Source organism: Marmota monax, unplaced genomic scaffold, assembly GCF_021218885.2.
Source record: "Marmota monax isolate L192 unplaced genomic scaffold, Marmota_monax_Labrador192_F-V1.1 WCK01_AAM20220418_F8-fsc00210, whole genome shotgun sequence".
Classification (NCBI taxonomy): domain Eukaryota; kingdom Metazoa; phylum Chordata; class Mammalia; order Rodentia; family Sciuridae; genus Marmota; species Marmota monax.
In genome coordinates this window covers 2,691-25,800 of record NW_026695248.1, presented here as the reverse complement: position 1 = coordinate 25,800, position 23,110 = coordinate 2,691, and the positions used below count along the sequence as shown (strand labels likewise).

Below are 23,110 nucleotides of genomic sequence, written 5' to 3'. Positions count from 1 at the left end.
CTTGAGGAAAATAACTCAGAAGAGGAAGCCTAGGCCTTTTCTCCGGGTTTCATAGCTTTCTCTTCGGTTGTGCCCTGAGGGTCTCCATAACGCTCTAGTGTGTGGCAGTGGAGAGCTCCTCAGCCCTTGCCAAACAGGCATAGAATGGGAGAGAGAATGAGGCTGGGAGAGAGGAAGAAGAGGGAAAGACAGAGAGGAGAAGGAGGACCTCTACTTGGAGGTTGAGGATTCAGTGGAGCCAACAGGGCCAAGGTACTATTGCCCAGGGCGCAACCCTGTTTAGGTCTTCCTCCAACCTTACCCAACCTTTCTTCCAGTCCCTCCTACCTCCCAGTAGTATGTTCATCTTGAATGAGAATTTCATGATGACATCAGAGCACTCACCATCGAATGCTTCCCTCCAAAGCCACCTATGAAGATGGCCCATGTGGGGTCTGAATCTTTGGCACAGGAGCCTTTTGTGGGAGATTTCAGATGCAAACCCTAGTGGTGTGCTTTGGCAGATGCAAGAGGACCTGGGATGTTCTGGAGTCCAAAGCCTTTGGTAGGAACAGACATTAGGTCTGTTGAAGTGCTCTGCCTAGTTTTTCCTCAGGGAGGACTGTGGAGGCTGTCTTTGTTGGTATTGGTGCTGAATTGGAGAGCTCTCAAGGGTGTGGCTCAGGTCATTTCTGGCACAGGCTCTCAGATGTTGGGGTGTCCTAGGGAGCACCTCCTGAGTGCCACCTTCTTTTTGTACACCCCTCTCTCCCCAGAGCTGAGGATTCCAGCGCAGGCCAATGTATTTTATGCAAAGAACCCTCACACAGAACCCAACTTTGTGCTGAGGAAAAGGAGCCTCTCCCAAAAGAATGATGAATGGATCCAGCCTCAACCTCCCTCTCGTCCTGCAAAGAAGGCTCCAGCCCTCCTGAGGATGCTTGCAAAACCATTCTACTGCTGTGTGCCTGGGCGGGGCTGAGGCAGCCCAGGAATATTTACATTGATTACTATTTGCTTCAAAGTTTGAACCTATAGTTTGCCATTGTCCTTGACCTTGTTTAGTAAGACAGTTGTTACTCTATCCTGTATTTGCTGTTTCCATTAATATATTATTATTTTAAAATATGTATATTTTTTGTTACCTGATCTACTCTGATGATTTGAGTATATTAATGTAGCCGTGATTCCTAAAGGACACATCCAAACCAACAGGAAGGAATGTTTCATTCTATCAGCAAGAACTTTAGTTTTTAGGAGTATGGCAGATGGCATTATCTGAGTCAGTTTTCCAATGGGGGCAATGAAGTATTGGCTATCATGATACAAAAACAAAGACACACAAACACACACTAGAGCACACACACACACACACACTAGAACACACACACTAGAGCACACACACACACACTAGAGCACACACACTCACTGAGAGATAGATAGACAGATGGAGTTGTTCTCTCCTGAAATACTTTGGAGACGTGGTTCTGATTTCTCCCATTTTAGAGTATTTTCAATTGCATAAGGTGTCCTGCAAATGAATCCCATGTCTGAAGAAGACATGCATGTGTACTTCACATGCCACTTTTCACATAACCAGAAGGTCATGTCATGTAATATTTTTCTTGCAGCTGTGTTTTGACTGTGAACCATCCCATGAGGTCAGCTGTAGAATTTTCCACTGGTAGCATCACAATGGGGATCCACTCTTTGGATTTGGGGATATTTCTGATTTTCTTGATTCAGTTTGCAATGATATATATATATATATATATATATATGTTTTTGATCAAAATTGTGCATTTGATGATAATGAATGCCATGCATCTAGGAATCTGTAGACTCTAGACAATGAATGAATGTCTACTGTTGCATGGACTGGTCTGCAAAGTCCTGTAGCATTTGAGCATGTGTGAGGGCTTTATAGGGCTTGCACAATGCCAAGACTAGTTACACATTTTCATAGCAGCTTTGTTTATAGACAAGAACTGGAAACAGTGCAGATGTCTATCAGCAGGTGAGTGGATGCAGACTCCCCAGGCCCACCTTAGGAGACAGAGTGGGGGAAGGGCCATACAGTTGATCTCTCAAAAATAGGAAAGGCTGAGCTATTGGCACTTAACATCGATGATGCTCAAAATAATTATTCTGAAAGAAGCCAGATTAAAAAAAAATACAACATGCTGTATGATTCCATTTATTGAAACTTCTAGAAAGTATATAGTAACAAAAAGCAGATCAGGGGTCACCTGGAGATGTGAGGGGGGATGGTGGAGGTGTGAAGGGATTGCAGAGAGGCAGGAGGAAACTTTTGGGGAGATAGACACATTGTTTATATTGACTGTGGTGTCCTCACAGCTGATGCATAGTATTGGAACTCAGCAGAGTGTGCTTGAAATGTGCAGGTTGCTGCCCTTCATTGAAACTGTTTTTTGAAATTAGCTACAACCAACAGGGGACAGAGAAACCCCCAAGTGGTCTCTTCCTTTACTGAAGACTATGATGTAGAAATTGATTGCAGAAGAAATCTCTTTCCTGACCATGAAATGTTTTGAGCTTAGCAGTGCTTACCTGCTGCGTGGCTAAATTGATCCTGCTTCAAATGCTGGGCGGGATCTTTAGGGGTGTAAGTAGCACGTAGGCAACATGATGCCAAAGCGAGGTCTCTCTGCCCCCAGATGCAGGTCCCTTCCCTCATGCATCAATCCTTTGGGGATAAATGGGAGAAGCCCCGCCTGTGGTTCCAAAGCCTTTGGAAAGAAAGTTGAGGGATCCCGGGAGCAAAGAGGGTTGGGGATGTGCCAAGGAATGAGTAGGAGGTGCGCACTGGAAGGAGGGTGCTCCACACAGGCCTCCACTGTGCACCCAGTGTCCCACAAGGCTGGTTCAGAGCCAGGGCTGCAGGCCAGGGACATCCAGGGCACATTGCAGGTGCAGGGGACTCTGCTGAGCCCAGGGAAGGGGATACTGGGGCTGAGCAGAATGCTCAGTGGTAAGGCACCCGGGTTCAATACCTAGTCCTTTACCTGGAGCTGAAGCTCCCTGCCTCCTTTTCTTTTCCGGGTTAAAGCTTCCCCTGTGCATTCAGTCTCATTGGACTTGGAGTTACCTTTGACTCAACTCAGAAGTTCCCATCTCTGGTATCTCCACCTCCTCTTGGTACTGGGGATTGGACCAGGGGCTCTGCCACTAAGCTACATCCTCAGCCTTTTAATTCTTTATCTTGAGACAGTGCCTCACTAAGTTGCTGAGCCTGGCCTCAAACCCACAATCCTCCTGCCTCAGCCTCCCAAGTCACTGGATCATAGGTGGGTGCCACTGTGCTCAGCCTGTGGTTGCATTTGGATGCAGTCCAAGCTGCTGCAGGTTTGGGGAATGTTCTGTGGGCATCTATATAACAGTACCTGGACGGGGGTGCTTTCTGAAGGGTGCACCAGACCCTCTCGCTGTTTGCTCTGTGGATGTGCTGCCTGGCCTGCAGTGGGTTAGTCACGGAACATTCAGGAGAGATCTAGGGCACTGGGCAGTGCCCTCCATCCAGCAGGTGACCTGGCAGGAAGAGCCCTTGCAGCAAGGAAGGGGGTGGCACTCTGTAGGTGAAGGCACAGAGCTCTCTGATGACTAGTGACCAACTGAATGTGAAGCAGAAAAATCCCATGAACTTCATGTTCAAGTACAAAGTTGGCTAGGATGACTGGGTGGCATTGCAATCTCCTGAAGGTCCTTCTTGGATTCATACACAAAGAGAGAGCGAGGGATTAAGGGGCAGGAAGGAAACACAACTTTTTCAAACACTGAGATCTGGAGTCCAGCTCCTGCCATGTAGTCAGTGAATGAATGGATAATAGTTGTTTTTACAGGACCATGTGACCTGGGGCTGCTCGGCTTCCTGTGGGCCCTCAGCATCCCCATCTATAAAGCAAGGGCACAGTCCAAGGGTGCTGTCCGCTTTCTGTTGCTGTGACAAAGCATCTGAAGGAATCCCCTTTAAAGGAAACAGGGTTTCTTTTGGCTCATGGCTGCATAGGTCTCAGTCCATGGGACCTTAGCCCTGTTGCTTTGGGCCTGTGGCAGCACAGAAGGACATCCTGGCAGCTGGAGCATGTGACAGAGGAGGCTGCTCACCTCTGGGAAGTGGGGTGGGGGTGGGAGTAGGACTGGGCTGGGTCCCAATATCCCCTTAAGGTCACATCCCTAATGACCTCATTCCCTCCACTAGGCCCTACCTCCTAAAGGTTCCATTATGTCCCAAGGGCCACAAGCTAGTGACCAAGCCCTTAGTACATGGGCAATGGGGCATTTAACATCCAAACCACAATGCCAAGTGATCATTAACTGGGGGCTAACCCCTGGTCACCAGGCCAACCCCTCACCACAGTCCAGGCCTGGGGAGATTGACGGTCACCTGCAGGCCACCCCTGCAGGCAGATGCCCCAACCAACATGGAAGTCCTTAGCAGAGGCTCGTTCTTGACAGTGGGGTTTCCTTGGAGAGAAAGCTGTCCCCTGCCCTGGGGAACATCCCTGGTTTGCCCGCAGAGCAGGGCTGTGTTACTTTTTCTTATCTCTGAGAGCAACTCAATTCATACCTAGTAAACCTAGCCCAGAAGGTTGTGTGATTAAGAACAGTGCAGAGCTGGGGTCAGTGGTGCACGCCTGTAATCGCAGCAACTCTGGAGGCTGAGGCAGAAGGATTGAAAGTTCAAAGCCAACTTTAGCAGCTTAGGGAGGCCCTAAGAAACTCAGCGAGACCCTGTCTCTAAATAAAATACACAAAATGGCTGGGGATGTAGCTCAGTGGTAGGTGCCCCTGGGTTCCATCCCCGCCTCCAAAAAAAAAAGAAAAAAAGAAAAAGAATAGTGCAGAAATAAAGGAAAACTCAGCTAAGACCTTAACCCTACAAACGCAGCTGCTTGAGAAGGGTGCTGTCTCCAGGGCTAAGGGGATTCACCTCACCAAGACTCAGTTAGCAAATGCTGCCAAAACACGTCACCCTAAGGGCTGGGTGAGCTCAGTGGTAGGGCACTTGCCTAGCACGTGCGAGGCCCTGCGTTCAGTGCCCAGCACTGAAAAAAAAAATTAGAAAAAAACATGTCATCCTCAGGTCCAGGGAGAGCAGTCAGAGCAGCTGTCTGTCCCCTGAGACTGGGCCTGGGAGGACTCACTGGGAAGATGCCTGGGGGCTCATCAAGGGTCGGGGAATTGCCACCAGTGCAGTCAAGGTCACTCCTTGATGGCAAACTGAAACCTGTGAGCCATGTTTTCTGTGACTCTCAGGAATCCCTTCCACACCTCTGTCCTTAAAACAGGGAAGAGTAATAATGTCACTCAGTCCCTTTGTAATGCTGGGACCACAGTGGTCTTTAGAGGAGATCTCATGGCTGCCCTGGGTCACCCCTGCTTCACATCCCCTTGGTGACCAGTGGTCTCTTCCCACCTGAATGCTGTCCAGACCCGACTCCTGGGGGCCAAGCCTTCCCCTCCACCCTCCACCAGTGCTCACCAGCTGCCCTGGGGCGCGGGAGGCTGTGACCCAGGCTTGGGTAGGGCTTCCCCCCTAGCCAGAGCCGTCCTGACAGCCCCAGGCTGCAGCCCCAGCCTGGAAGTGGCTGCCTGGAACAGAGCAGGAGGTTGCTCCCCGTGGCCCCTCTGGTCCCTCCCTTCCTCCTGTTGAAGGAGCATGTGAGGAATGGCTTGTCCTTAGCCCTGTGCAGAAGCTTCCAAAGAAACCGCTTCAAAGCCCTGGAGCAGGGGAGGGAGTTGAAAGGTTTGGAGATGGAGCCATCTGAGAAGAAATGGCAGAACTTCAGAGCAGGAACAAGAGAGCAGGAGTTCCAAGCCTCTGTCGATGGAGTTTCTAGCAAAACAGGATGTTGGCTGCAGGAGCTGGAACAAATGGCCCTGGAGTGTGCCTGAGACGCAGCGTCCTTTCTCAGGCCCTGCGTTTACTCAGGACCAAACAGAGTCACCCCCACCCCTCCCTGGAGAATGGGGCAGAGCAGGGGATTCGAGATGGTTCCAGAAAGTGCAGGGCTTTGCCCACACTCATCTCAGGGCCTACGTGTTCCCAAGATGGTACACGGCCAGGGCTTCCTGTGGGAACGAAGCTTGCTGTCCTCTCAGCAGAAAGCCCTGTGGGGCTGCAACAGTCATTTTAGTTTGAGCCTCTGAATTAGCTTCTCACCAGATAAGCCATGTCCATGGTTCTACTCACCTAGGATGGCCGCAACCTGGGTTGGCTAAGGGCGTGTTCATGGTGTCTTTGTGGACATTACCGAAGCTCGGAGGTCATTGCACCTAGGCCTTTCTGCCCAATGACAGCAGGTGGGGAAATCCCTTAGAATCTGAGTCAGCTAGAGTCAGTTGGTGGTAGGGACTCAGTAAGCTGAGGGCCACCTGCCCTCTCCCACCCCAGGCTGTGCCCTGGCCAAAAGGCTCACTCCATGCCCTCCCCTTTAATGGAGCTCTCATTGTCACAGACTAGGATGACACAAGCCCTGGAGAGGGCCCGGGCCAGCTGGTCACCCAAGTGGGGTGGGGGTGAGGTGGCTGCCTGCTTAGTGGCCAGGGCAATAGCCACCTAGCTACTCCTTAACTCAGAGGTCACTGCTGGGCCCAGAGAGGCCCTCGCCCTAGGACTTCTCCATGTCTGAAGAGCCCTTGTTAATTATTTTAAATTAATTCACAGATGGGCTCCTACCCACGACACGTATTAATGGCCAGTACACTTCTAGTAACTTTTGATGGAGAATAGCAAAACCTGTGCTCTGTACTCAGCAGTGTTTTAATGTGGGCATCACAAGCACATCTAGACATACTTTAAAAATAGCAATAAAAAGGATACAGCTCCAGGTGTGGGAGCGCACGCCTCTAATCCCAGGGACTTGGGAGGTGACACAGGAGGACTACAAGTTTGAGACCAGTCTCGGCAACTTAGCAAGGCCCTAAGCAAACTTAGTGAGATCCTGTCTCAGAATAAAAATAAAAAAGGGGTTTACTGGGGATGTGGCTCAGTAGTAAAGAATGGAATGCCCTGATTCCATCCCCAGAATGAATGAATGAATAAACAACAAACAAACGTATGCAGACAATAAGGCCCCAGAATAGGACAAAAATATACATATATATTGGCACTTGAACTGCAGATGGATCCTCAGATCGGGTCCCAGGGGCCCTTAGCATGGAAGCTACAGGTATAAAAGTCATAGAGCACCCCTGCTCTGGCTCCCCAGGGAGAGCAGCAGCTGAACATGGCAGTGTGCACAGAGGCACGCACACCCCACCCCACTAAGGCAGAGCTGGCACTAGAGGGACCACATGTGTCCATGTCATCCTCAAGACCTTCCAGAAGCCCTCCATCACATAACAGCACAACGAGGCTGAGGCCAGAACCTTCCAGCACCTTCTGAATCACTGAGTCCCTGAACTGGCTGCCTGTAAGGGTCTCTAGAAGCTTCTTAGAAATGCAGAGTGCTGTGTCCATCTCTGGGCAATGGGATGAGACTCTCTGGGGCTTGTATTATTTTGCCCAGGCATCACACAAAAGAAATCTGCATGTCGATCTCACATATGCACCCAAAGCCAAACCCCAAACACATTTGTCAATTTAAAGCACGTTGCAGCATTTCTTCTTGGAACCTGCTACAGTTGGACATTGTTTCTTTTCTGGGGGAAGCCTCACTCTAATTTCTTTGGTGTGGAAGATAAGTGTCAAGACACCAAGACATGGAGACCCGTTAAAGGGCTGCTCATCACTGGTCATCTCTCGGCCAGTGTGCGGTTTCTCCCTAGCCAGAATGTCCCTGACTCTAAACTGGTGGCTCATTGGTCCCTGAGCAGGCTGCAGAGGGCTTTGGCTGGAATGCACAGCAGACTCTGAGGGCCTGACAGGTGAGTGTAGGGCATTTGGGGGGCTTGGTTTTATCCGTTAAGCAGAACCCACAGGTCTGCCATGTCTGTCAGGACCTGAAGCTGTATCTTCCCACTAAGCAATAAGCAGGCACAGTCCCCAAGCTGAGCAGACAGGGAAATGGCAGCCCCACCCTATATAAAATGTGTGAATTTTATTATAGTCAAATTATCCCTCAACAAAGTTGATCATAAGTTATTATCCTAAAACTTCCAGACGTTTTATGAAAGCCTTTAGTGTGAAATAAAGAGATTAAGAAAGAAGTGAGCCCAAGGAAGAAGCAAGTGTTCATAAAATTAACACATTAAAAGAAAAGGGGGGGGGGGAGAAAAGATACATGAAGCAAAGAGAAATGTCTTCAAAAGCGAAAATCGGCATAGAAAAGAGCTCTTGAGAACAAACTTTTAAGAAAACAACAGTAAAGTGAAAAATTCAGTAGAAGGTTTGGAAGATAAATTTGAGGAACTTTCCAGAAAGTAGAGCAAAATGACAAAGAGGAAAATGGGAATGTCAAAAAGCAGCTCAGAAAACTGCACTCAGCCCACAGGTGGAGCGTGCCACCCTGTGGTGGAGCACTGGCCCAGCATCTGTGTGTCCTGGGCTCAATCCCCAGCACTGGACGGGTGGGGATGAAGACCAGAGGAGAACGCTCAAGTAACACAAGTCCCAAAACAGAGCAGAAAAAGCAGGAGGCGACGCCTTCACTGGATGACACAGCACCTCCGCAAGCCTAAGTGCAGGGGCGCAGCGCCTCCCACATTCTGAAAGAAAATCACTCTTAGCCCAGATTCTATCCCCAGCCAAACTGTCAACCAAACATGAAGGTAGAACAAGCCATTTTCAAAAAGAAACAGAGTAATCAACAATCAGCTGGACTCCCATTAAATTGTATCCTAGGAAACTACGGGAGCACATGTTCCCCCAAAAGAGAAGGCAGTCCAAACAAGAGGCAGGGATGGTAGGGGCGACAGGAAGCAGAAGAGCAACCTGGGAGAGAGAGGATGGGGACACCCAGGGCCACGATGCAGGGACAGTTGGGCACAGGTGTTGGGGGGAAGCAATGCAGTGCAGGTGGGTATGGCCAGGAGAGGCCTCCTCAGCATTGGAAGGCTGATGGAATACCTGCTGTGTCGGGGGATCTTGGGACTGATTTAGAAGACAGTCACAGTATTGAGGGTGAATAAATATAAGTAAATAGAAGAAAATAAACCCAGTGACTCGGAAAAAATAAGCACACGTGCGTGCGCGTGCACACACACAACACACTCAAAAAAGCCCATAGGAAATTATTAGCTCCATATGAAACGAATAAAAAGAAAGAAAAAGTAACTATAGTTCACTAAATGGCTTATTTCTGAATGCATAGTTCAATATGTAACATGGTTTCCTACCATAAAGAATAAACTCTGATCTGAGCAAGATTACCATGTGTGTTAGCCTGTTTTCTGTTGCTATAGCAAAGTACCTGAGGCTGGGTGATTGTTTGAGTCAGTTTTTTTTTTTTTTTTTTTGCTGCTGTGACTAAACGATCTGACCAAAACAATTATAGAGGAGAAAAAGCTTATATGGGGGTTCACAGTTTCAGAGGTCTCCATCCATGGACAGCCAGCTCCATTCTTTGGGGCTGAAGGTGAGGCTAACATCAAGGCAGAAGAGTGTGGCAGAGGGAAGCAGCTCACATGATGATCAGGAAGCAGGGAGAGAGGTCACTCGCCAGATGCAAATTACCCCCCCAGGGACCCACCTCCTCCAGCCACACACTATCCGTCTTCAAGTGCCACTCAGTTAATCCCATTGGGATTAACCCACCGATTGGGTTAAGGATCTCAGAACCCAATAATTTCTCCTCTGAACCTTCTAGGATTGTCTGACCCGTGAGCTTTTGGGGGACACCTCACATCCAAACCACAATGGTTATGTGTAAGGAAGGAGTTGACTCTTGGTTCTGAAAGCTGGGAGCCCAAGGGCCTGGTGCTGGCAGGGGCCTGGTGCTGGGTGAAGTCCTGGTGGAGTGGAAGGGCCAGTGGGTATCTATCTGCTGGGGAGGAAAGCACGAGGGCAGCTGGGCTTTATAGCAACTGTTCTTGCAGTAGTTAATCTAGTGGGTTTTTTTAAAATATTTTTTTTAGTTGTTGATAGACCTTTATTTATTATTTATTTATATGTGATGCTGAGAATCAAACCCAGTGCCTCACACATACCAGGGGAGTGTGAGCCCAGCCCCAATCCCCATTAATCCAGTTTTGAGAGAGCAAGAACTCTCTCCCTCCAGAAAGGCACGAACCCCTCTTAGTGACCTAATCACCCTCTTAAGTTCCTGCCACCTTTCAGCACCAGAATCAACCACAGGACATGTAACCTAACGGGAGAGTGGAGGGAGGGGAGTGAAAGCAGAGGGGCAGAGATGTAAGAGAACTACCTTATTAAAAAATGCAAGAAGCAGCTGGGTGTGGTGGTGCACGCTGCAAACCCAGGGACTCTGGGGGCTGAGGTAGGAGATCACAGTTTGCGGTCAACCTGGGCAAATTAGCAAGACCCTGTGTCCAAAAAAGGGGATGAAAGTGCTGGGGATGTTTCCCAGTGGTAAAGAACCTCTGAGTTCAAACCAAAAACAACCAAACAAGCTAAACTAAAAAAATTGAAGCTCCTACACTTGTTTATGTCTACAGGCAAACACCAAAATGATCAGCCCCAAAAGATGAAAGAGGATGTGGTTTTGTATTAAATATTTGAACTCTTTAAGCCATGATCCAACCGTATCTAAGCTTGATAAAAGTAAAAATTTTTTAATTGCTAACAAAGATGAAAAGAGTACACTGGATGTAAAGGAGTGGACGGCTGTTAGATGACGAGCGGTTGGGTAGCATATACAGCATGGATACACTGGACGAAGGCAAGATGGAGGATAGCTCAAGTTTCCATCATGCTGTGCAGAACAGCACATGCTTTAACACTTATGAATCATGGAGTTTTCTATGGCAAGTGAAATCATGGGAAGTCAAACTATTGAAAAGGGAAGACAGCTGTATACACTGTGGAAGACACAGCAGGAGCAGAGTCGGCCCTGGAGATGGGGGGTGGGAAGTGTGTTGGGAGGAAGCCTGAAGTCCCCAAGTGGAGAGCAGTGGCCTCAGGTGGGTGAAGGGACATGAGGTGACCCGGGGGGTGGAAGTAGGTTTGTAGAGGGGAGGGAGGGGGAAGAAGAAGGGAACCAGGAAAGGCCAAGGCAATGGGGAAATTTCTCTGATGGAAAACTGCTTTAATTTCTCTCTCTCTCTCTCTCTCTCTCTCTCTCTCTCTCTCTCTCTCTCTCTCTCTCTCTCTCTTTTTTAGTTTTTATTTTTTTGGAGTAGAAGGCAAATTACTCCCTGTTCCAGAGGGAGTGACAGCAGGTTCTGGGGAGGAGGTTTCACTTGTCAGTTAGCGGCCATGTGCCCCAGGCCCCAGAGTGCTCTTTACACCCCTGGTGGAAGGACAGAGCTGGCCCTCCTTGATGGGGGGAAGCAAGGGTCTGTACCTTGGGCAGGTGCAGGAGAGCCACCTCTCCTGGACCTTGTGCTGGCCCGAGGGCTGAGGTGGAGCCCCATGAGGACCAAGGCCACACAGAAACCAGGACCCTGAGACCGCGGTTGCCTGTGGTGCAGGACAGCCCAAGGAAGGACCAGGTTCTTCTACCCCTGCTTGTCCCTTGCCCCTCTCGCTGCTGCTGGACACCTTGCCACAGACTTCCGGTGGCTTCCGCAGCCACATGTGCTCTTCCCACAGCTCTCTGGAAACACCTCACGTGGAGCTGGCCTAAGCCAGCCAGAGCTCCTGACTGCTGCTCAGAGGCCATCGGAGAGATACGGACTCCTCCTCCCGTCCTGGCAAGAGGAATGTTCACACAGAGATGGAAGATGCTGGGCAGGAAAGGGGGAGCCCGGAGCTGACGGGCCTCTGCCGAAACCTGGTATCCTGGGCCCAGACCTGGCCACTGTCAGGCTTGCAAGCCCAGAAGGTCAAAGGCTGGAATTCCATCCAAACCAAAGGGCACCCAGAACAGTCCAGGTGATTGTCTTCTGCCCAGGTCACACTCGGGTCCTCGCAGGTGGTGATCACTGGCCCTGTTTGGGGTGGTTGGAACTCAGCACTTGGTGAAGGTGGTTTTCTGTCTTCTAGATCTCCAAGTTCCTGTTCTGGTGGCCGCACGTCACCACGAGATTCTGCCTCCCCGATTTTCAAGGGTCTCTGGCTAAAATGTCAGTGTCTTTGGGAACAGTCACCCTTTCGAGTCTCCAGGGGAATCTGGAGCAGCTGAGGGTCTGAATCCAGCCTGAGCTAGGGACCAGGGTGCAGATGGGGCACTGTGGGAACTCTGGTGCCTAAGTCTGCGTGACACCTGAGCCTGGCCGCCTGGCCTGGGTGAGGCCTGGCGTCGGCCTTGGCGGTGGCCCTGGCTAGCTGTGATTCAGCTCCAAGGAACCTGCTTCCTCGTCTGCAGCGTGGAAAGATAGCAGCGTCCACACAGTAGAATACCTTTGAGAGGTCACAGAGAATTCGGGCAGCATTCCTGGTGCCCGTCCTGCTGAGAACGCCCGTCAGTCATCTAGAGCTCAAGTTTAACACAGAAGGCAGCGGCCAGCGGATGGAGGGGGCAGGAGGGGCCCCACAAGGAGAGCTTGGCAGTGACCTCTGTCCCTCCAGAGCCCCTCTCCTGCCGCCTTCCTACAGAGGCCAGAAACCTCTATCCCATCTGCAGGGCCTGGGCATGGGGGAGAGTATCGTGGGAGACCCACATGCCTCTGTGGGCACCAGGACAGAACGTGGCCCGCTCCACTGACTGGGCGAAAGGTAGGCCAGGTGCCATGGGGCACTGTGCTGAGGCTGGCGGGCATTCCTGTCACTGTTTGCCTGAGGTGGGGGCCCAGGCAGAGGCTGGAGGCCCCAACCCCAACTGCAGATGGGGAGAAGTCAGAGAAAATATGCTACCTGTCCACCTGCACCTCCCCCGCGGGTCATCCCTCCCTGGCTGTGGGGACAGGAATGAGTCACAGGATGGGCCCTTGGGCCAACTCACTTCCTGTCCCCCGGCCACAGCCCGTCTGGGGGCTGCAGAGCTCCCGAGTCCTTCCAGACTCGCTCTGTCCTGTGGGGGTGGGTGGGAGAAGAACTGGAGAATGGCAGGGACCCTGGGGGGTGGGGCTTGCAAGATAGGGAAAGAGCATGAGGGACCCAGAGCCCCAGGAGGAGGACAGGTGTGAGTCAGCTCCTGGAGGAGGGGGCACGTAGGCGGGGCCGGGTATAAGCTGGGCAGCCCTTTGTCACCGTCATCATCATCAAGACACACACGACGAGGTACCAAGCGGGGTGACTTGTGCTTTCTGCTTGGGAACAGCCATGGCCCTCACTGCAGCCACTGCTATCACCAGCGCTCACCCCGGAAATTGGAGGCCATGAGGGCCAGACTGCCACAAGCCACAGACTCCAAAGTCACAGCCAGCGAGCCCCCAGGGGCTCTTCCCGCGCCCTGGCCTGTCCTTGGTGTGGCCGCTAGCTGGTCCAGCTCAGCCCCTGGCCTCTCTTCCACCTTGGTGCACAAAGCCCTGGGGTGGTAAAGCAGGAGGCCAGCAGGGGCCAGAGGAAGAGGGGTGTGGCTGGCAGAGGAGGGAGCCTGGCCCGTCCGGGGCTGAGTGCCCGCTGGAGCTGTCCGGCTGGTGTTCCGGGTGACTCTGTTGTCCTCTGGGGGCCTGGGCTCCCTCATCTGTAGCCCCCCCACCCTCCCTGCGCTACCCCCCCCCCACCGTGAGTGATGCTACTCAGGCTGAGGAGACCCCAGGTCTGGCCCACTGTCCTTGATGCACTCAGGCCTTCACCTGCACCCCCCCTTGGTGGCCAGCGGGCTTTGCAGGAATGGCCTCCTTCCCGAGGGAGGGACGAGAGCCTGGCTAACCAGGCAGGGCTATTTTAAAGGAAGTCACGGCCAACCGGAGAGCAAAGTCTCCATCTGAGTTTATGACAGGATGACAGGAGGGCGGTCAGCCATCGTCTGCTGGGCTAGAAACTTCAGGACCCTTCCAGATCTTTCCATAACCGCAGCTGGGGCTTCCTGAGCCTCCCTTGGTCTCGGGGTCCTACCTCAACCAAGTTCTCCAGCCGTCCAACAGCCTGGGGGCAGGGTGGGTGTTCTGCAGTGGAGGGGACAGAGGCCACTCGCCTGGGCCAGCTGGGGGGTGGGCTGTGCCTCGGCCACTCAGTTTACAAAACCTGGTGGAGTTTAGCCCACCTTTGGGTCCAGCCTGCTGGCCATCCCTGCCACTGCCCAGGCCCATGGCCACACCAGGGAGACCCTGCCACTGCCAGCACGCAGCCCCACGGGTTTGCTCCCGGGTGAGAGCCAAGCACAGCGCTGCTTTCAGGGTCAGCGCAGGCTTCATAAGCTCCTGAGGCAACTCTCAGTACTGGTGAAGTCAGGGTTGTGCATGTGACATGTCTGGGCACAGGGACCCTACTGAGATCTTAGGCATGGCAGGCCATTGGAACTGGAATCCATACCTTTCTTCTATGTGACTTTGGGCAAGTCTCTCAACCTCTCTGTGCCTTAGAATCTTTGTGTAAATGGTATAGACCTGCACGGGACCCTGCGATAGTTTGGATCTTGAATGTCCCCCACAGGCCATGAGTTGAAAGCTTACTCTCCAGTCCATAGTGCTTTTGGGAGGTGGCAGAACCTTTAGAAGGTAGGCCTCGTGGAAGGAGTTAGATCACTGGAGTGTGCCCTTGGAGTGGGTATTGGAATGCTTATCCCTTTCTTTCTCTTTTGGCTTTCCAGTTGCCAAAGGGCCTCCTCTGCCAAGCCCTCCCACCATGATGCACTGGGCTCCCACAGGCCCAGAGCAACAGGGCCAAGCGACCGTGGACTGAAACCTCCGCAACCACGAACCAAGATAAACCTTTTCTCTGATTGAGTTGATTATCTCAGGTATTTTGTGATATGACGGAAAGCTGACTCATGGGACCCATGATGTTGTCTTGGGGATTAAACGAAGAAGTGCTGAGAGCAGCAGGGGGACCCAGTGGCACTGCCTATGTCCTAGCAGGTGCCTGTTGAACGTGTGCTGCTCAAGGAAGCCCAGCACTCCCCAGGTGTCACCCAGGGAGCCGGGCACCTATGAAAGAGGGTCCTAGCTCAGAGCCAGTGTCTGCCTGAGGCGTGCCAGCTCCTTCAGGCTGTGAAGCTGGACACTGTGGGGACAGAACGAAGGCCTTGAACCAGGCAGAGAGTGGGGAGAATCACTGTCAATCTGTTTTTCCAAATTGCGCTATTTCAAATGCCCTGGGCAGATGCCCACGTGTGCGGGGTCACTCAGCTGGGCCAGAGGCCCTTTGTCTCCTTGAAAGGCCCCATTGTGACCCCACACCATCCCCAACTGCTTCTTGGAACAAGAGGCCCTTGTGTGGGCCCTGCAGGCCAGCTCCTCTGGCCCTCGGCTGGCAGCGGGGATTCTGTCCCTGTGGGGTTGTTGCAGGGCGCCGTCCACCTCCACCTCCAATAAGAGCCAGTGTTTCGTCAGGTTCTAGAACGTGGAGGAAGCCCTACTTCCCCAGAAGTGGGTCTTCTACAGAGGGGCAGATGCCCTGGGGACGAACTAGGAGAGGACAGGTGGGGAGGTTGGCTTCCAGAGAAGGTGGGCAGCATGGGACCCTCTGGGCCACCCTGCCCTGAGGGGAAGGTCACCAGGAGGATGCCCCCAGGAGGTGCCCCTGAGCCTCCAGGAGCAAGGTGAACATTCAGTGCCCTGTTGGAGTTGACCCACAGCGGCCTACCCGGGGGCCTCCTGGGCTGCACTCTCCCCGTGGGAGCCCCAGGGAGTGGCGTGAGGGCCCCAGAAGGCAGCAGGGACGGCCTGGGTGGCTCTCTGGGCTGAGTCCAGCCAGAGCACTGTCCACGGGATCCAGAGGCCCAGCTCCACCCCTGAGGTCCCTGCCAGCTGGCCACTCCACTGGGCATCTGCTATCCCGTCCCTTCCCACTGAGCCCCGGCTCCATCTGGTCCGCAAGCTTCGGCTCTTGGTCACATCAGGGACAAGAGTCCCTCCATCCTTTCTCAGGCCCGGGGAAAGGTGAGCTCTGCTCTGGGGGCCTAGGAAGCCTCAGGTCCCTCCCCTTGGCAAGGTACGTGCTGGGCCGGGCAGGCCTCTGGCTCTCCGAGGAGAGCCCAGGGGCTGCCTGACGGGGCACTGTCATGGCCCCGCTCTCGAAAAGAAGACGGAGTCCAAGGCCCACGCACCCCCGCCTGTGAGGCCCTGGTCGAGGTCGGGGCTGTCCCTCTGCCCACACAGGCAGGTGCCCGTGCCACGTGCATGTCCACCAGAGGTGCTCACGGTGGCTTCTCCCTTTTTCTCTCCCCTTCAGCCCTGGGGATTGAACCCAGGGCTCTCCCTGAACTCCATCGCCAGCCCTTTTTATTCTTCAAGTTGAGACAGGCTCTCACTAAGTGGCAGCGGCTTCCAACATGTGATCCTCTGTCTCTGTGTCCCAAGTCCCTGGTGTGTGCCACCGCACTGACTTCATTGTCGTCACTTCTTGAGAGGCCAGTAGGTCAGATCTGCATAAGGACAGATCTGGGAGTAATCAGGGCCCCAAGGCCAGAAGGGGCTGCCCAAGGCCCCCATGCAAAGAGGCCTGGGCACCAGATCCACCCCTTCCTGGAGGGGCCAAGGGAGCCAGCGTCAGGGGCTCAGCCATAGCTCAGTCTCTGGGGTCTGGGTGCCTTTGCTCTTGCCCAGTGGGTTCCTTGAATGTCCTCCCTCGTCACCCCTGGCTCCCCAGGCATCATGGGTTCTCAGAGGAGTGGTGCCCTGAGCAGGCAGGACTGCCACTCAGCGGACACTTGCACCTGCAGACACCAAACAGCTGGGTACAGACAGCTGCGAGCTGGTGCAGGAGCTGAGGGGCACCGGGTGGGTTGGTTAGAGGGGCAGGAGAAGGGCAGCAAGACCTGGGGAGGGCATTCGGGGGCCTGAGGAAACCACACCTGCCCCATTCACACCCAATTCCAGTAGGATGCAATTCAGGGGCTGAGGTCACGGCTCAGTGGTGGAGCACTTGCCTGGCCCGTGTGAGGCACTGGCTTTGATCCTCAGCACCACAGTAAGATAACACACAAAAAGAAAGATCCATCTATACTGAAAAGTATTTAAAAAAAAAATCGGATGCAACTCAAATGGGAAATGAGTTGCAGATTTCTAAATGGTCTCGGGACAGAAGGGACAGGAAGCTGTATCAGACTCGTCAGCAAAGCCGTGGACTAGTAAGGGCTTTATCATTAGCAAAAATGAGAAAGGTCCTATGAAAGTTTATTTAAATGATTAAAAAAATTTAACTTTGGGAAATTCAATTCAACCTTCTTGCCTCCCTCCCTTCCATAATGCAAAGGAGCCTCGCTTGCACCAAGTTCTGGGGTAAGCGCCCTGCAGAGGGCAGTTTTGAGACTTCCCTCCATCGACACTGAATGACAAATTTTGTAAACACATGACAAACCCCTATTATTTCGTAATTTGTAGTTTAGTTTTGCTTTTTAGCTACAGCCCCTGCCAAGCCTGTTGCTCATGGTTTACTATGAAATTTCGGTTATGTTCAGTGGACTTGTCGCAAGTGGCTAGATTTTGATACCAGTGACCCAGATTTTTGATACCAGTGACCCTGGAATGTCACTCATTCTTGAGCCACGGGATCAAGGGGACTCAGAACAGGGGCTGGGCTTCCAGATTCCCAACTTAGGGACCTTTGTCTACTTACAGCCTGGACAGCTAACACCAGAAACCCAGTGTCCACCGGTTGTCTCTGCTTCCTTCCACTCTGCAGCCGGGTCCCCTTTCTCCCCAGCGACATTCTAAAACCAGTTGATTATCCATGTCACCAGGGAACACAGAACAGACCACACAGCTCAAAACAGTTCGGATCAGCTTTACAAAAAGTGAGAGGAAACATCTGTACCTAGTTTTCTTTGGGTTTAAGGAATTTTTTTCTTTCTTTCTGTTTTTTTTTTTTTTTTGTACCAGGGATTGAACCCTGGGGCACTAACCCACTGGGCCACACCCCAGCCCTTTCTTGTATTTCATTTAGAGCCAGGGTCTCACTGAGTTGCTTAGCGCCTCACTGAGCTGCTGAAGCTGTATTTGCGATCCTCCTGCCTCAGCCTCTGAAGCCACTGGGACTACCAGTGGGTGCCACCACGCTGGGCGGTTTAAGGGAATTCTAACTGAGCACAGACTAGACTACTGGGGGGAATGGCTGGGGCCCAGGCTGGCACTTGGCGAGTTTCCCGGGAGGGGATGCCATCCGGGCAGTAGATTCTGGGAGGGTGAGGGCAGTGGCTGAGCGTGCATGATGTCATCTGACTGTCACTGAGGCTGCCTCCTAATTAAGTCAAAGGTCCTCAGAAGGCTGCCAGGAGCGGGCTCCCAGCACGGGGCAATTCAAAACCAAACCCCCAGCACAGCCACAGAGGGACTATACACATGGGCACTTTATAAAGTCTTTCAGAGGGTTCTCATCTTCTGCTGTGGCATTTGGAAATGTCTTTCAGGTGAGTTTCAGTTCCTACGACGCTTAGAAGCACCCCATGAAATGGGTCTCCACGGAGCCCGTGGGAGCTCCCATCTGCTGTTCTCAAGACCCAGCCCAGGGGCCAGCAAGGGATGCTGTGGTCTTCTGAGGTCACGCTCCCCGTGTCCCACCCCACAGGCCCCCCCAAGACAGGAAGAGGCCCTGGACAGCTCAGCACTGCAGGTTAGCAGCCAGTCCCTGCCCTGGTGGAAAGGTCAATGGGAAGGTCAACATGATACCCGTGGGAAAGTGTTGCTTTTTTTTTTTCTCTTCTTTTTGCCCCGTTGAGAGCATCTCTGCCTTCTAGAAAGTTACGCTGAAGGATGGGCTGATCCGCCAACACCTCTGGGTTTTCAGCTCAAGTCTGGCTGCTTTATGACGACTTCCACCTAATTAAAGAGAACACGGCGTGGACCACGTAGAGCAGCGTGGCGACATAGGAGAACACCTGGAACCCAGAGAGAGCCCCATTAGTGTTGGGGGTGGGGGGCAGGCAGGGAGGCCCACGGGTCCACGCTGCCTGGAGCACCACATGGCCCTTGGGCTGCCACTGCCCGTCACTCATGCACACACCCTTTCCTGGGTAGCCCAGGTGCATCCCTAATCCTCTCCCCACACAGCCCCAGGGGACCTGACTCAAGATCCCTGGGTCCTAGAATGCAAGATGAAACCACCAACTTCACCCAACGTCCAGGTGTGGTCAGCTGACTTGAAATGGGAACACTGAGGGCCCCTGCAAGGAAAGCATCCAGGCAGGTGTCAATGACTCAGTGGAAACTGCCCCCCTCCCCCTCACAGGCACCCAAGATAGCGGCCACCAGCGATGGTGGTGGCTGAGCTATGAGATCTGAGACATGGGCCTGCTGGCCCTCGCTGGGGTCTCCAAGCTCCTGGACATCCTGACCCCTGTTGGACTCTTATCCTGGGATCCATCATTGCCCAGGCAAGGGTGAAGGTCAGGGTCCATGGGAAGTACGGGTCAGGGAAGGTAAGGAGGATGTCTAGCTTTTGTCAAAAAGAAGGGGCTCCCTAAGAAAGCTGTGGCAATTGCTTACAGTGAATCAAAATGCATTCTGCTGCCATATATAACTGATTAAAATGACTTAATTAATCAATTAAAAATAATAAAGCTGTGAGAGGATGCAGAATGGACCTGGTGTAACCCTACTCGAGTGAAGTTTAAAGGCAGTTTGTCACTGGGAACAACGGCCCTGGGGTGGTGGCAATGGTCACTGGTGACTTGCATGTCACTTGGGCACTGCCTGCTCCTGTCGCCCTCCTTCCTAAGGCTCACCTGCCCCCAAATTCAATCTCTGCACCTGTTTTTTTGACCTTGGGCAGGGGCCAAGGGTTTCCAGCCCAAGCACAACACTTAGGGTGGCCACGCTTCTGTGACTCTTGAAAAATGCCATAAACAGCAGCCATCAGGGTGCCCGCTCTCACCCTGCCCCCACGCTTGGGCAAGCTCTCCCCCCGCTGGCCAGAGGCGATGAGTAAGCCAAGTTACTTAATAACAAGCCTAAGAGAATTCATCTCGGCACTCCTGGGTCTGAAGGGCGCGGTCACACCCGAGTGAGCAGCCCCGAAACCCCCCTGTGCCCATCGGGTGACACTCCCAGGCCATAGAGGCCCTTGGGCACAAGCCCAGCAGAAGTCCCCACTGTAACAGGAAATAGAAACTGTTTTGCAAATGGGGTGAAGAATGGCACGCTGAGGGCAGTTAGAGCCGGGACATGCAGGGATGGGTTCTGGCTTCAGATACCCTGCCATTATAAGAAACCTCCAGATTTCTCTAGAAATCTCCGGGTCTCTGCAGGCAGCTTCCTCCAATCCTGTTGGGCAAGGAGGTTCTGCCACCACCAAACAAGATGGGAAAGAGGCTCAGGTTCTGAGACACATCCCAACCAGGAACCACACAGAAGCCTCAAGACAGGCCAGAAGCCTTCAAAGTGAGAAAGGCTTGGAGACCCCTCCCCTGGCCCCCACATGCCCTGCAATGGCCACCCCAAGACCACCTGAGGGGCATGCTATGGCTGAGAGGAGTCTGGGGTTAAATCCTGAGGAATGATGACTCCCTCTGCCCCATGTCCTGATCCAGTGGATGTTTTTAGTGGATCTCATGACTGCGTGGAACCTGGTTTGCATTTACCTTAATGATTTTGGTTCAGTGCATCTGCCTGCTGAGAACATTTGGATCTTGATTCTAGCACTCTTGACTTTACCTGGGCATGCTCATGACTATCCCACTCCACTAACAAAATGTGGGACATAAGCAAACATGGAATGGAGAAATGTCACTAAATACTAAATATTTATACTAAATACTAAACTGCAGTGAAAATAAACAATACACATCTATACTTGACCACAAGATGAATCTCACAAGTACCAGGTTGAGAGAAAGAAGCCAGTCATAAAAGAATGGACCTGGTGTAACCCTACTCGAGTGAAGTTTAAAGGCAGGCAAAACTGAATTGGGTGCTAGAAATCAGAAGCTGACAGGTGGCGGAGTTGCACAGTGGTAGTGGTAGGACAAGAGAGGTATTTCTGGAAGCTCTTTATTTACTGAGTCCTATTTCTCCATCTGGACGCTAGCTGCACAGGGAATCTCACTTTCTGAAAATTCAGGCTGTACACTTGTGGCCTGTGCACTTCTCTGAGTGTACACTGCCTTTCGATGAAAAGGAAAAGTCACAATACAGCACAATCCACTAGAGCCCAGTGGTTCTCAACTAGAGACCTGCCCGGGCACTTATCCGCCCCACCTGGACTTTTCCATCAAGCACAGACCCACCAACCATAATCCATCTATGTTTTGCTACCACAGTCTGCAACAATTTTATGGGAACTGCCAAATGCTTTGCTGATGTCTGTTGAGAGAGCGGCTTCTGGGATTGGATAGGGAGAGGTAGAGGTGCCCCCGAGACAGAGAGAAGAATCAGAGTGGTCTGAGGGATGACGGTGGAGATGGTGGACCACCGTTTCAGGGAGGGAAGAGCAACCAGGCTTCTGGCTGGCTGTGCTACTGCTCAGAAACTGGCCATGTGGGGAGACGTCCCCACACTGAGGGACACTTCAGGGGGTGTCAGGGACCCCGAGGTGGCCATGATTAGAGAAGTGGCTGTAAGCTGGCAGTTTATCGGGAGAAAGGGTCTGGCCCACAGGGATGAGGCTATGAGGGACTTTTTCACCAGACCCCATCCCAAAGCTGGCCACTGCCCATCCCCATGGGCTGCTCTCTGCCTCTGCCCTGCCCCTTCCTAAAGGAGGAAGAGCCTGTCTGGCCACCAGAGCAGCTATCTGTGGGCTACTACCATATTTCGCACCAGGATCTGCATGACATGGGTTGACTTCTTAGAAATCTGAGGAGCTCTTTCTCTGGAACCCGTTCTGGTTTTGCACTGTACCCATGGAGCACACATGCTGGGTGGCTGCCTGCTGGGTCAGGGTGGCCAGGCCTGGGGAGTCCGAGCTCCTGAGGTTCTGTGTGCACCATCTGTGCCTGCACCAGCACCCCATCTTTGGGAACACAGTCAGAAGCACTGGGCTTTCTGTGGACAGTGCAAGTTGTTACACAGCAGCTGAACCCGGCCTAACACTTCCCACGCAGCCTGATGTGCTGGACATGCCGATTCAAACCCATCCTGATCCTCCACTCCAGTACGAAGCCAGCGTAGGCGTGAGAGCACCGAGCTATGGTGCTGATCCCAGAGAGCCAGGCATTCCCTCTCCCACACCACCAGTGGCTTCCGCCCAGGTCTCCCATAGCAGCCAAGAATTCAGTTTGTTATATGGAGCCTGATCTGAGAGAGCAGCCCGCCCCCCAGGAGGCAGGGAGCAGCTGCTCTTCACATCAACCCAGTCGTAGGCCGGGGAAGTGGAAGAGGAGGGCTGGCCAGGCGCTGAACAGATGAGGTACAAATGCACTCGCTCTCAGGATATGCACAAACAGGTGGATGCCATCGGCTGAGGACGCTGCCGTCCTGTCTGGCAGCCGACCCACCCAGCACCTCCCGCGGTGGGTCAGCTGCCTCTCATGGCCCACAGAGTTCCGAGGGTGAGGAAGTGCACCGTGTTCATTGGTAAGCGCAGCAGTCACTCACCGAAACCTGACTGACAGGTGGCCAGGACTGGTCCACTCCTCCCATGCCCTCTGCCGCTGTGGACGAGAGTCCCCTCCCTAGAGAAAGTGCCGTGTGCTGGTCCGACCAGTGAGAATGGCAGTAGTTTAGGAAGAAATAGCAAGGACTGGCACACTTGTAATCCGACATGTCAGGATGGAACCAGTGGCACTGAAGCCATTCTAAAAGCCGATCACTGAAAACAGACTCCAAAGTCGAGGAGCAAAGGTGTCTGCTCTCAAGAGAGGATCTGGGGACAGAGGTGGACTGATCTCGTCCAGAGAATCGCATGTCTTTCCTCTGCATCTCGTAGGTACAGAATTTCAGTCTAAGATCAGACTCTCATTTTGAATCTCTCAAAAGTGCACGATTCACAATTCACAGTCACATGGAGGAGCCCTCCTCCCAGATGTGCAGGGAAAAGTCCAATTTAAGTGTCATGCCAGGGACAAAGAAAAGGCCTACCAGACCGGCAATTTCCATCGTTTACTAAGAGCCATTGGTGCAAATGTGC

At 52.6% G+C, this 23,110-nt stretch overlaps 1 protein-coding gene across 12 annotated transcripts in view; it reads left to right on the top strand.

Moving 5' to 3' along the window:
• LOC124089992 (ral guanine nucleotide dissociation stimulator) overlaps positions 1-19,623 on the top strand; it is a 33,224-nt gene extending 13,601 nt beyond the window's left edge. For 6 of the 12 annotated variants that reach the window (XM_046440287.2, XM_046440289.2, XM_046440285.2 and 3 more), the window contains one exon: positions 756-1,111. In XM_046440287.2, coding sequence (XP_046296243.1) covers positions 756-961 — 206 coding nt within the window. In that variant the 3' untranslated portion in view covers positions 962-1,111. Of the gene's footprint in view, positions 1-755; positions 1,112-11,653; positions 11,936-12,046; positions 12,719-14,696 lie in introns of those variants that run through there. The other 6 variants (XM_046440293.2, XM_046440295.2, XR_006850904.2 and 3 more) reach the window with 5 other exon arrangements.
• Positions 19,624-23,110: the final 3,487 nt, after the last annotated feature.